Below are 17835 nucleotides of genomic sequence, written 5' to 3'. Positions count from 1 at the left end.
TGGTCTATTAGTCTTCTGTACATTCACTGTTTTTTTTTTTTTTTTTTTTTTTTTTTTTCTACTCATATAAATGTTAACCATTACTTTTTTCTCCTCAGTGCTGGTGACTGAATCCAAAGTACCTTGCTGTTTAAGCGTTTTTACCACTATACCACTGTGCTACATTTAAGCCAGCAAAGGGCTGGAGTCTTTCCTTCCTGAGTTAAGTTGTGCCAGCATCAGAAGAGCCTAGCATGGTGGGTAATAGCAGTGCTTCTGTCATGAAGATCAAGTTTCTAGGAATTTATCATGTGGGTTTAGTAAAGTGTGTGGGCTGCTGCCAGGGCTGGAGAGATGGCTCAGTGGTTAAGAACACTGGTTGTTCTTGCAGAAGATCCAGGTTCAAATCCCAGCATCCTCATGGCAGCTAACAACTGTCCATAACTCCAGTCCCAGGGGATCCAACAGCCTTTCTGACCTCCTTGGGTATTACATGACATGGGTGCACTTACCTACATGCAGGCAATACTCACATACACATAAAAATAATAAATAAAATATTTTTTTAAAAAGTGTGTGGGCTGCTCAGGCTGCTTTGGGTCATTGTGGCAGTTTGCCAAAAGAGGCAATTCAGTGCATTTCAATAGAAAACAAAGGGACTTCATGAATGTCCAGCAGCAAGAAGGGAGGAGGTCACAAGAAATGCTAAGTGCACAGTGCTATCACATGTGAGGCAGGTGTTGACTTGCACAGGTGTGTTCCTGGCTATGCGCACACACAGATGTGGTTCCTGCTTTTCCTTGATTCCACTGAGCAGCATTTGTTAGCATCTCCTTCCTTATGACAACACATCTCTGGAATACTCATATCCCAAGCTAGATCTTTGCTACCAAGAAAAAAATCAGTAAATAGCAATCACTTCCTGCTGGGTAAAAAATTTAATTCCTTATCCTGAAGTTAAGAACCCACCAAACACGGTGTGGAAGCTAGTAAACCCCACTATGAATGCACTAACTGCTGTTCTCACTGGCACCGTGCCTTGCAAAGTGGAGATAGGCAGAAATGCCTCTGAGTGTAATCCTGGCACCAGAGAAATCATGTTTTCTCTGGGCCAGTCATCCACTCCTCCCTCTATAGCTCCATTACAATATAATTAATTGTTTGCTGTCTCCAGGAGTGCTTCTCCCCTGCCCTCTCCCTATTATACACCTTGAAAATTAGTTCAGAAAATTTCCCATCAGGAAAATGGCTGGCTCTGATGTCTATTTTAATACAGAAAAGAAAATCTGCAATGGAGAAGTGAAAATAATACTTTTTTAAAGGGAGACTAATGAAATACGATATATCAACATAAAGGGTAAGTAAGATACTCTGAAATAATTCTGGATTAAAGGCACATTTCTCTGAGCAATTTGATTATATGAACACTTTGCATACAAATAATAGATTTTGTTTTTTACTTAAAAAAAATATTTTTGTGTCTGAATGTTATGCCTGCATGTGTTTAAGTGCTCCCGTGTTGTGCAATGCCTGCAGGGATCAGAAGAAGGCATCAGATTCCCCTGGAACTGCAGTTAAGGACAGTTGTTAGCCACCATGTAGGTGCTGGGAATCAAACCCAGGTCCTCTGCAAGAGCAGCCAATGTTCTTAACCGCTGAGCCATCTCTCTAGCCCTTTTTTGTCTTTTTGAGACAGGGTCTCCCTGTAGCCCCAGCTGGCCTGGAACTTGCAATGTAGACCAGGCTGGCCTTGAACTCACAGAGATCCAACTGCCTCTGCAGGTGCTAGGATCTGGGATCGAAGGTGTGTGCCAACATGCCTGGCTTTAAATGAGATTTTTAACTATTTTATTGTGGTGTCCCCCCCTCCATTCATTCCTGAGATTCTTGTCTTCTTTGAGTCTCTGGCAACCCTATAAGAGCATTCCAGGATTTTCCTCATGTTCAATGATACTATCTCTCTGTCCTCAGGAAATAGTACTCATGAACTTCTGATCTCATTTCTATCCCATCACCTTTACTGTGTCTTACTAAAGTATATGAAATTCTTCAAATCAAAGATGCTACAAAATGGTGGCTAAATATTGAGAGCTGGTTTCTCAGTCTGTTTCTGCTTTAAGTCAAAATCTTTTATGATGTATGCTCGTTGACAACAGGGACCACTTCTATGAGATATGCTCAGGTACCTATGAGAACGTGAGTACATGATAAATGTAAAATAATAAATTCAGAATGTTATTGTAAAATGTGATCTCCTGATTAAGAAAATGGACTTTTCCAAACTGGTCTTTTATCATACTTTTAAGACTTAGCATTTCTGAGCAGAGAGAGCGTATCTAGCATTATTTAAGAGAGAACATGGCCAAGTTCGTGTCCTAGGGGCAAACTGTCAAATCCACCTAGGTATGAAATACAATAGCAAAGTGGAAGTTAAATCTTAGTGATTCAAGTCTTCCCAGGAAGGCTGTATTTACTTGTATATTTTTGGATGGAAGAAATGGCAAATACTTTCAAAGATACTATATAGGGACAGGTTCAAGGACATAATAAGGAAGCACAGAGGGGTAGGTAAGATAATTTCAAATAGTGAAAATGAGAACTTTCTCAGGTGGGCATGGTGGCACACACCTTTAATTCTAGCACTCAGGAGGCAGAGGCAGGTGGATCTCTGTGAGTTCAAGGCCAGCCAGTCTACATAGCAAGTTCCAAGCCAGCTGGGGCTACAGAGAGATGCTGTCTCAAAAATAAAGGGAGGATCTAGGCTGGGTATGGTGTCACAAACAAAATGATGTCATAATGCTGTACAATCAGATTTTATCTCCAAAGAATGAAGTGAGCTATGAATTTCTTCTTTCCTATAGAAGATGAGAGGACAGAAAAACATTTGGAAAGAAAAAAAGCTTTAATTTATATAGTTACATAGCAAAAACACTGCTCGTGTTTGGAGCCTTTAATTGAATTTGAAAGAAAATTTAAAGAGTCTTCCCAATATCTAGAATGACAGAAATCTCTAAAACACTTGCCATAAAACTCAGAGGTCATTGTATTCATAACTTAATTAAGGACATAAATGCAGGAGAGCCAAATATAATTTTATGAAAATTCTGAGGAAGGCTGGTCCATGAGTATTTTCCTTCATTTTTTTTTCCTGTTTCTTTTTAAAAATTTTATGTGTATTAGTGTTTTGTCTGCATGTCTGCACCATGTGTATGCAATGCCCATGGAAGCCAGAAGAGGGAGCTGGAACCACTAGAGTTAAGAATAGTTGTTGGCTACCATGTGGGTGCTGGGAACTGAATCTGGGTCCTCTAAGCAAGTGTTCTGAACTCCTGAGCCATCTCTCCAGCCCCCTATTTTTTTCTTTATAGGTTTTTTGAAATAAGGGCTCACTAGCTGCCACCCCACCCCCCATTTTTTAGATTTTTTTGTGACAAGGCAAGCCTCACTAGCCCAAGCTGGCCTGGTACTTGGCAGTCCTCCTGCCTCAGCTTTCCTAGTGCTGGGATTACAGGTGTGGACCACCATGCCCAGCTAAATGAAGACTTGTTTTTTTCTTATAGTGCTGTGGACTGAACCTAAAGCCTCGTACCTATGGTGTAGCCAGTGACTAATTTTTTTTTTTTTTTTTGAGACAGGGTCATGCTATATAGATGAGGTAGATGAGGTTGTTCAAACTTGTAAACTTCCTTCCCCCCTGGCTGGGAATACAGACATGCACTACAATACCCAGCTATCTTTTAGCACTCTTACTTTGTAGTTGCATACCTGACTTGCTTATGGTGATATTCTAGAAACACGCTCTGAGACAAAATTCTGTAAAGAATGATATCTTCAAGAAGTTCTAATTAAATAGTGCTACTATGCTATGAAAACAACAGAATTGGTAGAAGTCTTTCAGGCTATTGACTGCATAATGCCATAGGGAATTCATAATTAAACACAAAAATCTAAAGGATATACAAGTTTTAAGAAGAAACAATGATTTGTACTAAATTCTATTTTTCATTCTTTGTGATAGTTATAGTTTTATTCTAGTTGGACATAAAACTAATTTTTGATTACAAAGGTGATAAAATACCAGAGGTATAGGCTAAATACAAGAAGTTTTCAGAAGGAAAAAAATAGCATTTTTCCTAGATTAGGAGGAATCTGACAGGATCTGACAGTTTCTAACTGATTCAAAGTCATCCTATCTGCCTTAAAAACTGCCCCTCAAACTTTTGGCATAATACCAATTTCTGCTCTGAGACAAGATGTTCTAATCAGCAGGGTAGTCAGTTTTCCATTATGTTTTGCAAAGCAGTATTAACAAAATATGTCATTTGTGATTGACTGGTCAGAAGAAAGACTGTTGTGTACATGAATGATTTTTTTTTTTTTTACAATTTTAGCAATGAATCAGCAAAGTAACTATAGTAAATGATAAGTGGTCTTACTGGCTCCAACAATCTTCTAGTGATTCTAAATGACCAGGTCTAGAAGCTCTTTAATAGGAAGAAAAGTTAAAGGCTCACCACCCTCTTCGCTCCGCCAGGCCTCTCCACAGAGAATCTGTCCTGACCATTCTCTCGATGAGTTTCTTCCATAGCATACCGTCTGACGTCACGCGGTACCATTCCTTGCACACAAGTTCAGCAGCACATAGTGACTTGGCATCCAAGTATGACAAAATATTCTCAGCAATATGATCCAAACCCCGTGCTATGGTGAGGGGAGGAAGCAAAGAACAAGAATAGAGAGGGTGCTGAACAATTTTTCACAAAAGGTCCTTTAAAACAGAACAGCACTTGCTGTGATGAAGGCACATCACTGTCCCTAGTGTAGTCCAGTTTCTTCCTCAAACAGAGGCTTGGGTAAAATGAGTGTCAATAATTTTTCCATAAGGTTACAGAAATGAACAGTATTTTCCCTTTTCTGTTAGATAAGAAAGTTAAAGCTAACAACCAGTAAACCCCCAAGACATTAAAAATAAAAAGGATTCTAGAAAACAATTCACATCTATCTATATGGATTTCAGCACTAGGGGACGTTCTACAGATGGCATCTCAAACTCTGAGATTCAGACCCCCCAATCCTGATATTAGGTCCATTTCTCATTCTGCTTCTATTACTGCTGCAGTTCCAAAGCTATTCAATGAAAGAAATATCTTTCAAATGTACTGGGGAGAGGCACTAAGTCAGAATGTGCTGGGTTATGGAATTCTGGGCATGCAGAAAGTGAGATGGAAATACAGATTGTATAGGAGCATCCTAAGAGGAAAGACATAGAGGTATGTTAAAGTTCAAAGATGAGTTTAATTTCTTATGTTTAAAAACCATTTTTGAGAATAGCTACTGCTATAAACTTAAGTGACAGTTGACCAAAAATGGAAAAAAATCTTGCCAATAGACAACTGGATAGCATTTCAGAGGACCTTTTGTAGGAAGTACAAGAGAACATGGCAAGTTGATCATGGGTGGTGTGACTTGGAGGGCTTTGCAATTAGAGCTTTCTACCACCCAAATCTGTAAAGAATTAGTGGAAAGAACTATAAAATAGGATGTCTGCCTTTTTTGGCTGCTGTTCTAAGTTCACAATTGAGACAAAAACATTCAAAGTTTTTACTCTTTAAGGTTTTGTAAAGACTTATGTAGTTGACAATTCTTTCAGAGTCTTTCTTCTATGAGCATGAACTGAAAAGGACAGAATACTACATTGAACTTTGTGGGTTTCCCCTGAATCATATGGAGACACACTTGGATGTCATTAGCAACAATCCAAATATGCTTATTAAACATTATTCTAATTATAAAAATTGTATGGATAGCTGTCACATTTTCCAGCTGACTTGGGGAAGAAAGCTTTAAATGGATCTTGTTTGGCTGGTATCACATGTTCATATTTAAGCATAAGCAGATGGAAACATCCATCACCTAATTCTTATTAAAGGAACATGACTATAAGCCAATTAAAGAAATAATAATTAGTTCTTCACGCAAAATATAATGATGCATTTCTTGAATTTTTTTTTTTTTTTGAGATGGGGTCTCCCTGTAGTCCCAGCTGGCCTGGAACTCCCAATGTAGACCAGGCTGGCCTTGAACTCACAGAGATCCTCCTGCCTCTACCTCCCAGTGCTGGGATTAAAGACATGTCACCATGCCCAGCTCATTTCTTGAATTTTTATATTCAAACTTCTACAACATCAGAAGTTTCCAAAAGGTTTTCTTATATTTTTAATGGCTGCCATCAAGTTGCTCCTAATCATTTACTATGTACCTGTAATAAGTTGCTGGAAGTAATTTCACCTAACACTCCAAACAAAACCATTACATTAACGGATTATAGGCAGTTTTTGAAGTAGTTTGGTTTACTAAATGTAGCCAGATGGTGTAGGTTTAGAAGTTTAAATGACTGTAAAGCATTAGACACAATTTAATACCTCATAGAGTGGTCAGCAGATACACACTAGGGATCGGTATTAGGCAAAATACACTGGTCTAATCAACTCCTGTTCAATTCTTAGTGGTGTAAGTTTGAGATAGTAGCATCTCTCAATGATTGGGGGGAACATAGCAATAAGTACACTCAGATTGTTTGTACAAAGAAAACTGCTTGCCTATGGCTAAAATAAAATCCAATATATTACAAGAGGGCAAAAATCTATTTAACAAAGGGCACAGGTAGGATTTAGTTTTAAAGTGGTTATTTCTAAGATACAAATAAGCATTTCTTTAATTTTAAAGGGCAAATTAAATCCCAAATTTAGAAAAACAAAATTTTAAGATATAGCTCACAGAGGCTGTGTGTGGTGGTGCACACCTTTAATTCTAGCACTCAGGGGGCAGAGGCAGGCAGATCCCTGTGAGTTCTAGGCCAGCCTGGTCTACATAGTAAGTTCGAGGCCAGCTGGGACTACAGAAGGACCCTGTCTCACCCCCCCCCCAAAAAGATATAGCTCACAAAGATTAAACAAAGTAGTACTATGTAGCTTTGAGAAGGCTACTAAGTTGGTATATTTTTCTTGGAGGATAGCTTGCCAGCATGTTTCAAAAGTCTTAAAACTGGGGGCCGGAGAGATGGCTCAGTGGTTAAGAGCCTGTACTGCTCTTCCAGAGGACCCGAGTTCGATTTCCAGCATGTATATCAGGCAGCTTACAGCAGCTTGTAACACTAGCACCTCACTCAAATCACACACACACACACACACACACACACACACACATATATACATAAGTAATAAAAATAAAAAATATTAAAAAAAAAGTCTTAAAACTGAAGTGGGTGTGGGTGTGGAGGTACACACCTGTAAGCCCATTATTTGGGAGGTTGAGGAATGGTGAAAGTCCAAGGCCAACATGAATTACACAGAAAAAACTTATCTCCAAAAAATACAGGAAGGAGAGGAGGGAGTCTGCTCCCAGCATTTTGGAGTTAGAGGCAGGTGGATCTCTGTGAATTCAATATAGCAAGTATATATGAGATCTATATAGCAAGTTCCAGGCAAGCCAGGGATGCATAGTGAGACCTTGTCTCAAAAAAATAAAGCAACCCCCCCAAATCCAAACTCAAACACCCCCTTCCACATACCAAAAACAAATAAAACCACTTCATATTCTCTAATATAGTAATTCTACGTTGGATGTTTTCTCTCAAGGCCGTCTATAAGATTAATGCATAAGAATGTGTACCATTGCATAATTTATATAGGGAAAGAATAAAAACTACCTAAAGGTTTAATGAAGGGGCTAAACAATGTGTTTAAACTATTGGGAAGAATACTACAGTAAATAAAATGTTTGTAAGAACATACACTTTGGAAAATATACCTTAACATATTTAATGAAAATATACGACGAGAATGTACTAAGAAAAGTGTTACAGCCAGGTGTGGTGGCACATGCCTTTAGTCCCAGCACTCGGGAGGCAGAGGCAGGGCGGATCTCTATAAGTTCAAGGCCAAGCTGGTCTCCATAGTGAATCCAGGCCAGCTGGGGCCACAGGGAGACCCTGTCTCAAAAAGACCAAAAAGGAAAAAAAAAGGTGTTACAAAACATGATCTTAGATCATAGGGAAATATTCATACCTGAACAAAACAAAAAGGCTAAATGCCAAAATACTAGTAGCACAGTGGTTTTCTCTTTGTGGTAGAGTTCTGGGAAATTGTTATTTTTATATTTTATACTTTGTGTGTGCATGTGTGTGTTCACACAAGTATGAACAGAGGCAATAGAGCCCCAGGGATCTGCCTATTTTGCCTTCCCAGGATTATATACGTACCCTCACCCCTGGCTTTTTTTTTAACGTAGGTCCTGGGGATCAAACTCAGGTCCTCAAGCTTCCACAGCTGAGCTATCTTCCCAGCCCCTATTTTTTTATTTTTATATTTTATTTCCTATAACTTCTGTAATTAGGAAATAATCATCAAAATCAAAATCAAACCAGAAAATACAGTGCCCGCCAACAAGTCTTGACATTTTAGTTAATAGTAACTACAATTTTGTTCCTAATAAAACTTTTGGCCCACATAAAAACTTTACATTTCCCTCATTTTCCCATGCTTATGCAGTGTCCTAGATAACTGTAAATTGGGAGAGGGGAACTCTGGAGGTATTACTTAGTAGCAGAGTGTTTATATAGGGTCTCAATACCTACCAACACACACACACACACACACACACACACACACACAATTCAGGGATTGGGAGTGCAGCTCAATAATAATGTGTTTGTCTAATATGAAGCAGACCCTAGGGAGCTACAGAGGTGGCTCAGCAGTTAAGAGCACTGGTTGCTCTTGCAGAGGACCTGGGCTCAATTCCCAGCACCCACATGGTGGCTAACAACCATGTGTAACTCCAGTTCCAGGGGATCTGATGTTCTCTTCTGACCTCTGCAAGCATTACACAACACAGGTACACTCACATACATGCAGGAAATACACTTATACACACAGACTAAAAATAATAAAATATTTGAAAAAAAAAAGACACTGGTTTAATCCCCTGAAAAACCATAGCCAAAAGAAAGTATTTTAAGTACCTCATTTTATTTGTGTGCATACATGTGGCGTGTGTGTGTGTGTGTGTGTGTGTGTGTGTGTGAATAACATATCAAAACAAGGATTAAGATTCCTTCTTTCTAAAATACTCGAAAATGTGTATTGTTCCTACAATTCAAGTATTCTGTTATGGAGTATGGTTGTGCATGCTTGCATTTGGGAAGATGATACAGGAGGACTTTGAGGTTTTAGACAGTCTGAACTGGGTAGAGACTGTATTAACAAACAATTTTGTTGATAAATTCCCAGAGCAGTTCAAATTGAAGTACATGATAGACTGAAATTAAAACATAAAAATCAAACCTCAAATCAGGTACACTTCAGAAAAATTTTTTTTATTTGGACCTACATATATGTTAAACATAAAAGGCTGAACATGGGGCTAAAGAGATGGCTCAGCAGTTAAGGGCACTGGCTGCTCTTGCAGAGGACCCAGGTTCACTTCCCAGCATCCACATGGCAGCTAACAACCATCAGTAACACCAGTTCCAGGGGATCTGATGTCCTCTTCTGTCCTCTGAGGGCACTGCACAACACAAGTGCACTTAAATACATGGAAGCATAACAATCATACACATAAAATAAAAAGGCTGAACAGAAGGGCATAAGTCAAGACAGAGTAAAGGGGAACTTGTATTTCTCCACTTTGATTTTTCTTGTATTTTGGTCTTTTTGAGACAGGGTCTCTCTGTAGCCCCAGTTAGCCTGAACTCGTTTTGTAGACCAGGCTGGCCTCAAACTCAGAGATCTGACTGCCTCTGCCTCCTGAGTGCTGGGATTAAAGGTGTATGCCACCACACCCAGCTGCCAATAAAGACTTTTAAAAAGAGAAATGTAGCCAGGACTGGTGTTGTCTTATAGTTGAGAGCCTGAGACAGAAGAACTGCTGTAAGTTTGAGGCTGACCTGGGTTATCTAATAAGAGTTTGAAGCTTGTGTGGATCACAGAGAGAAATGTAAGCTGAAGATGCACTCCTGTTACAACTGCAGCTAATGAGGAGTTCACAAGTATATGTCTACATACCTGGCAGAGCAGTTATGAAATCCCTCTGCAGCATAGGCTTTAGGTAGGAGTTTATGTGCCCATGCTGGTAATGACACATTTGGGATATAAGATGTTCTACAAATTCCACTTGATCTGACTCTGACCACTGCTCAAAATATTTGACACACAGTTCCTTTTCCTTCTCATAGCTTGCTGAGAGTTTCCGTTGCTTGGGCACAATCATACTGGAAGTGCCATTGGCAAGTTTCGTCTGTAAAAGGAAGAGATTAAAAGAAACATGTAACAGTTAAGTGCTGAAATTAAGGGAACTAGATATAATGTTCTGATATGCTAACTTTATTTTTATTATGGAGTTATTCTTATTTTTACAGAAATTAAATATTTGTGAAATATAATTATGTGGAATGCCTCAGAAATACCAAAGTAAGGTGGTAACTCAGGTATACTGCAGGAAGACCAAGCATCCATTTCTAAAAGTTCAGATACTCTTTTTTTTTTTTTTTTGCTTTTTTTAAATAAGGGGCCTCCTTGTCTCCCAGGAGTTTGGCGCTTCACTTACACGACTCATACACTTTTTTTTTTTTTTTTGGTCTTTTTGAGACAAGGTCTCTCTGTAGCTCCAGGTGTTCTGGAACTCACTATATAGACCAGGCCGGCCTTGAACTCACAGAGAGCGCTGTGATTAAAGATGCACACCACCACATCCAGCTCAGACACTCTTATTTTATAGAGATACACATATGAAAAGTGAAAGTACAAAGTACAAAGTACTAGCAAGCAAAAAAAGCTCATGTATTCTTTCTTGTATATAGCAGTTACTAGACATTTAGGCAATTACTTGCTCACACCTACCTTATGAGTATTTAGAGATCTCATAGTACCTTTGCAGATCAACTCACATGCTTGTTACCCTTTTCAAAAACAGTTCATCTTCATAGTCATAAAAAATTAAATGTCATAAAGTTTTTATTAACTGAATCATTTAATAAGCATTTATTGAGCATCTACAATGTATTGAACACTGTCCATGGGGCTAAGAATATAATAATGAACAAAAACACAGTATCATCAAGAACACATTCTAGAGAAGAGGCACATTAAAATCATAAGCAAATAGCACATTTTTATAAGTGGTACTATAAAGAAAAAAACAGAATAAAACAACAGAAAAGGCCTGTGAAATGGCTCAGGGGTAAAAGCACTTACCACCAAACCTGGTGACCTAAGTTCAATCCTTGGAACCCACATGGTAGAAGGCAGAAACTGACTCCTGCAAGTTGCCCTCTGACCTCTACACACATGCTGTGGAATGTGCATGCATGCACACACATACACAATAAATAAATGTGAAAATAAAAATTTTAATAAGAACAAAAATCACTGGTATCATGGCAAGCAAAATTCTAAGATGGCTCCCCAAGTCTCATTAGATACATGCCTTTCTCACTCAATCACTAACGTAGGCGCTGTTGTGATTGAAATAAGGACACAAATCAGTTGACCTTAAAACAGAGAGATTACTCAATGAAGAATGGTAGCATACACCTGCAATTCCAGAATTCAGGAGACTGAAGCAGAAGGACTGCAAGTCCACGGCCAGTTTAGTTTACATAATGAGTTCCAGGCCAGCTGGGCACAACCGCTCTCCTCATACTTAATTATATGAGGTCTTCAAAAGCAGAGTTTCATTTTTCCCCCCCAAGTGTTTGCAGAAAAGGAAGATGAACATGTGGCAAGGAGAATATAGTCAGATCTAAGAGCAGCTCCTACTGAGAGCTAGAGAGGCAATGAGGACTCATCTTACTATAATGGCAAGGAATGGTCTCCCAACAAGGATAAGCTGAGGGGATTTTCCCAGGATCTTCTAGGTAAGAGCTCAGCTGGCCTGCACACTGATTTCAGCCTTGTGACACCTGAGTAGAGAATGCAGCCATGATGTGCCAGACTCCCTAGGCTCTAGAACCATGAGCTAATAAATAGGTATTGCCTGAACTTGCGAAGTTGGTGACAAGCTTATGAAACAACTTAAACAATAATGTAGTTACTTAAGGCTACCTGGTCACAGAGAGTTTTCCTAAAGAGGTGATATCTGAACTTAAGACACACACACACACAAAACAAGAAACAAAAAAAAAAAACTTGACATTTTGTTATATGGGGGAAGAGTAACTAGGCAATGGCAATTTTGAGACCACACACCCTGGGAGGCAGCAGTCTATCCAGCATGCTAGAGGGCCCTGAAGGCCTAGTGGTTAGAATGGAGTGAGTGAAGAGAAAGCTGGAGGAGTCTCAGCCATGCCATCTAGTCCATTTAGGTGACTGGCACCTAATATTCACACATGTACCCACCAACTCCTGCCCTCCCTTATATGAATGCTTTTCTCTGAACCAAGAGAGTTATGATGAACAGGATATAGAGACAGTCACAATCTAGAACTACCAAACCCAAGTAACTTCGACTCCCTCCTTAGAGCCTCAGCCCCCATTTAAGAAACTCAGGCCACTATGCTGAAGACAGACGTGGAGGATGAGAGCACTCGGGTATGAGACACATGCCTGATCTTGACTATGTGGAGAATGCACTGGGGACCAGGAATGGATAAAGGCAGGCCAGCAAAGAGGCTACTTTAACACTCCATAGAAGAGAAACCAGCTTTTGAACTACAGTGGCAGCTGCAGAAGTGGAGAGAAAGAATTGATTTATATTCAGTGTATTCTGAGGACAGATCCCACTAAATCTGGATACGGGTATGAGAAAAGGAAACAAGGTTCAGGCTCAAGGTTGAAGTTGTATAACACTGTGAAAAGACTGAGAAATCAAGAGGAACTTTGCTACTCTGAAGAAAGTGATTTTCTATAAAAGATGATCACCAATGACTACAACTGGGTACTTTTCAAAGTAAGATGGACATCTGCATATTTGTGTGATGCAACCCTGAGGCAGACAGACCCTGTTACTACAGAATTCATCCTGCTTACATGTGCTGAATGTTTCATAACAATGTACCGAATTTGGATACTCTACATCCGCCATTTAAGGAAGGTCTTGCTTTATTTTCCCAAATGTTTCACAAATGGAACCTGATAAACAGCTGATATCAGTGGATTTTCAAGAATGGCATAAAGCCATTTGTTTTACAATGAAAGAGCTGACATCTGTAAGCAGCAAGCCTTGGTATGCAGAATTGGAGGTTTTCTAGCATAAATGCTACTGTTGTTTCTGATACAGAGTAGAAGTGATTAATAAGAGCCTTCTGGACACAATGTTTCACAAATGGAACCTGATAAACAGCTGATATCAGTGGATTTTCAAGAATGGCATAAAGCCATTTGTTTTACAATGAAAGAGCTGACATCTGTAAGCAGCAAGCCTTGGTATGCAGAATTGGAGGTTTTCTAGCATAAATGCTACTGTTGTTTCTGATACAGAGTAGAAGTGATTAATAAGAGCCTTCTGGACACAAGCCTTGGGGGATTACAGGGCTATTTTTTTTTTTTTGAGACAGTCTCCCTGTGGCCCCAGCTGGACTGGAACTTGTATGTAGACCAGGCTACCCTCAAACTCATAAAAATCTGTCTGCCTCTGCCTCCCAAGCATTGAGACTAAAGGTGTGCACCACCATGCCCAGCTAGGGCTGCTTTTCACGTAGGTTGTTTGCAGTTCAGCAAAGGAAAACTCATCAAATGCACAGTAAGATTGAGAGTGCTAACAAACAGGTGGGCTTACAAGTTTGACCAAAAGTCACTTCTCAGCCTATCACTTCATCTTTCTTTACTCAATCTTTGTTGTAAGAGGTGGAAATGGGCTGGGGATTTAGTCCCGTTGGCAGAGTGCTTACCTAGCATGCTCAAAGCTCTGGGTTTCATTCCCAGCATCATATAAACCAGGTGTGGTGGCATAGGCTCATAATCTCAGCACTGTGAAAGTAAAGCCAGGAAGATCAGAAGTTTAAGGTCATTCTCATTTATTTATTTTTTTCTTTTTTAAAATTTTATCTTTTTTGAGACAGGGTCTCCTTGTAGCCCTAGCTGGCCTGGAGCTTGCTATGTAGACCAGGCTGGCCTTGAACTCACAAAGATCCACCTGCTTCTGCCTCCTGAGTGGTAGGATTAAAGGTATGCGCCACCACGCCCGGCTGGTCATTCTCATTTATATAGCAAATTTCAAGGTCAGCCTGGACTACATGGGATCCTGTCTTTAAAAAACACAAAACAAAACTACGAGTCAGGTTAACCATAGAGCAGTTTCCTGGTTAAAGCTCAGAAATGCCAGTAACAGAATTATCAGTAAGCTAAGGAAATTATTTTGTTTATAGTTTGAGCAGATCAGGTATTTCCAAAAACTTGGGGAGCCATACTTTCAGGAGCAGCTGTCAGATGGTGACATAAAACCTCCTAAGGATTGAGCAAGCTTGGTTATTTTACTGTAGGAGCTAACCTTCAGTCAAGACTTTATGCTTTTAGTGATCAAGACATAAGTGGATCTTAAACCATCTGGCTATCAGAAAATGAAGAGTAGGGGCTGGAGAGATGGCTCAGCGGTCAAGAGCACTGGCAGAGGATCCAAGTTCAGTTCCTAGTACCCATATGGTAGCTAACAACCATCCTTAACTCAAGTCCAGGGAATCCACAGAGGTCCTTTTCTGACCTCTGTGGGCATTGCATAACACAGGTCCACCTACCTACATGCAGGCAATACACTCATACACATAAAATAAAAATAATAAATAAAAATTTTTTAAAAGGAAAGAAAATGAAGAGTAAAGTGAACTCTGATGCATTTACCAACTGCTTCCTTCCTCCCTCCCTCCCTCCCTCTCTCCCTCCCTCCCTTCCTTCCTTCCCTCCCTCCTTTCTTTGGAGAAAGAGTCTCATTATGAAGGCCTTGGCTGGCCTAAACTCAGAGTCAGCCTCCTTCTGCCTCCCAAGGGCTGGTATTAAAGGCATGTACCACCATGACAGACCTCAAATTAATACTTTTAATAAACCACGATTAGAGCTTCATTTTTCTCTTCCTTTTGAAAAATACATCTTTTCTTCCCCCCCATAATGTTTTCTCATTTAATTTTATTTAAATATAATATACATAAAAGGGTATAACATGGGGCTGGAGCGATGGCTCAGTGGTTAGGAGCACTTGATGCTCTTGCAGAGGACCTGGCTTCATTTCCCATCACTCACATGGTAGCCCACGACCATCTGTAACTCTAGTTCCAGGGGATCTTCTGGCCTCCTTAGGCACTACACACACCTGGTACCCTTATATACACGGCGGCAAACCACTCATACATATACAACAAAAATTAATCTTAAAAAAGGGTATAGCCAAGCTTGGTGGCATATGCTTTTAATCCCAGCACTTGGGAGGCAGGTGGATCTCTGTGAGATTGAGGCTAGCCTGATCTATATAAGGAGTTCTAGGTCAGCTAGGGCTACAGGGGATCCCTGTCACACACAAAAAAAGGAGAGATGGAGGAAGAGTACACAGCTCAATGAATTGTCACAAGATGACTGTGCTCATGTAAACAGTCCAGACCAAGGAACAGATTATCACAAATATCCTGGGCCCCTGTTGTACCCCTTCTTCAGTCTTGCTATTCCAAGAGGATTCATTTCACTTTTGGGACAAGGTCTTGCTATGCAGCTCAGGCTAGCCTCAAACTTGTTGCAATCCTCCTCCCTCAGCCTCCAGAGTACCAGGCTAAAACTACACCAAGCTAAAATATATTTTTGAAAATCATCTTATGTAATTTACCACAGCACAAAAGAAACAACAACAAAAATCCCAGACATCGTTTAGTAATAAATTTAACAAATGTATAATACCTATAAACTAAAACCTCCATACAAATCTGTATGGAGATGCAATGAACCTATATGATTCAGACTACAGATTTCTATTATTTTAAATTCATTCTCTCTCTCTCTCTCTCTCTCTCTCTCTCTCTCTCTCTCATGTGTATATGGATCAGAGTACAACATTCAAGAGTTGGCTCTCACCTTCCACCATAGGTTTCAGGGATTGCACTTCAGTCATCAGGCTTGTATAGAAAGCACATTTTTACCTGCTGAGTCATCTCACTGGCTCAAGACTACTGAATTGTATTTTATTTATTTTAAACAAATATTTATTTTTAATTGTGTGTATGCCCATGTGTGTCTGTGTGTCTGTGTGTGAATATGGGGATATGAGAATAGGTGCCCAAGGAAGCCAGGGGTGTTGGGCCCTCTGGACCTGGATTTACAAGCATTGTGAGCAGCCTGCCATTGTTGCTGGAAACTGAATTAGGGTCCTCTGTAAGATCAGTATTCACTCTTAATTGCTGAGTCATCTCTCTAGCCCCTGAGACTACTGAATTTTAAAACATGAAATAGTAATCAAGATATTGTGGCTTTGATGTGAGGACAAAAATGTGGTCAACTGACCAGAATAAACTCACATATGGCCAACTGATTGTTTTCCCTTCTTCCTCTCACCCCATCTCTGAGACAGGGTCTCATTATGCAACCTGAGTTGAATTTGCACTCATGATCCTCCCTGACTCAGCTTCTCAAATGCAGGGATTACAAGTATATACCACCACACTCAGTATTGGTCAACTGAATGGTGCTAAGATAAATCCATGAGGGAAGGGATAGCTTTTTAAATAATGATGTTAAACAACTATATATCCATATTGGAAAACAAATGAACCTTGTTCTTCACCTTATACCACAGGCAAGATCAACTAAGGTGGATCCTGGATGTATATTATATGTTCAAGTTAAAACAATAAAACATTTGGGAGAAAGTGTAGAAAAAAATTTTGGATCTTTGGGCTAGGCAAACATTTCAGAGAGAACACAAAAGCAACAAACTTAATTAATTAAAAAAATTAATAAGCTATCATGTAACAAAATAGAAAACCAGAATTTCAAAAAACATAGCTTAAAATTAAAAAAAAAATTAAACATTCATTTTGTTTGTATATGTGTGTATGCGTGTGTACTGGGGCAAAAGTGTGCCAGGGTGTGTGTGTACAGATCAGAGGACAACTTGGAGTCAGTTCTCTCTTTCTACAATGTGGATCCTGGGGAATGAACTCAGGTCATCAGGCCCCTTTGAGGCAAGATTCCACTAAACCATTTCATTGGCCCACTTAGGAAAAAATTTAAAGGTACAAGCTGTGATAAGTATTTTCAGTAAGTGACTGTATTTGACAAAGGACTTAAATCCAGAATACGTGAAGAACTCTTTTTTTTTTAAAATTTTATTTATTTTTATTTTATGTGTATGCGTGTATTGCCTGCATGTAGGTAAGTGCACCCGTGTTGTGCAATGCCCTCGGAGGTCAGAAGAGGCTGTCGGATCCCCTGGGACTGGAGTTACGGACAGTTGTTAGCTGCCATGTGGGTGCTGGGATTTGAACCCGGGTCTTCTGCTAGAACAACCAGTGTTCTTAGCCGCTGAGCCATCTCTCCAGCCCCTGTGAAGAACTCTTAAGAAAGAAAATACCTGTCTTTTTGTAAACTAGCAAAAGTTCTGAAGACACCCAAAACAAGTCTATGGATGGCCAATAAACATACAAAAAGATGCTCAACATTTTAAGTCATTATGGAAATGCAAACTAAAATCATGAAACACTACTACAAGTACACTAAAATTAAAAGGGCCGACAATGAGGAACAACTGGTCTCTCACACACTGCTGGCTGTAATGTTTGATAGTACAATCACTTTGGAAAACAAGTTGAGAGTGTTTTATAAAGTTAAACATATACTTAATGATACGATGTAGATATCTACCCCCAAACATGAAACACAATTCTAT

At 39.6% G+C, this 17835-nt stretch overlaps 1 protein-coding gene across 9 annotated transcripts in view; it reads right to left on the bottom strand.

The window, feature by feature from the left end:
* Btrc (beta-transducin repeat containing E3 ubiquitin protein ligase) overlaps positions 1 to 17835 on the bottom strand; it is a 192347-nt gene that overhangs the window by 17487 nt on the left and 157025 nt on the right. For all 9 annotated transcript variants that reach the window (XM_029569622.1, XM_029569621.1, XM_029569623.1 and 6 more), the window contains 2 exons: positions 10044 to 10275; positions 4494 to 4680 (listed from right to left, as the gene is read on the bottom strand). In XM_029569622.1, the coding sequence (XP_029425482.1) occupies positions 4494 to 4680; positions 10044 to 10275 (419 nt within the window). The remainder of the gene's footprint in view (positions 1 to 4493; positions 4681 to 10043; positions 10276 to 17835) is intronic.

The sequence above is a fragment of the Nannospalax galili genome, unplaced genomic scaffold, assembly GCF_000622305.1.
Source record: "Nannospalax galili isolate Female #2095 unplaced genomic scaffold, S.galili_v1.0 scaffold161, whole genome shotgun sequence".
Lineage (NCBI taxonomy): Eukaryota > Metazoa > Chordata > Mammalia > Rodentia > Spalacidae > Nannospalax > Nannospalax galili.
The sequence above is the reverse complement of the archived record's forward strand: the minus strand, read 5'-3'. Positions and strand labels throughout refer to the sequence as shown.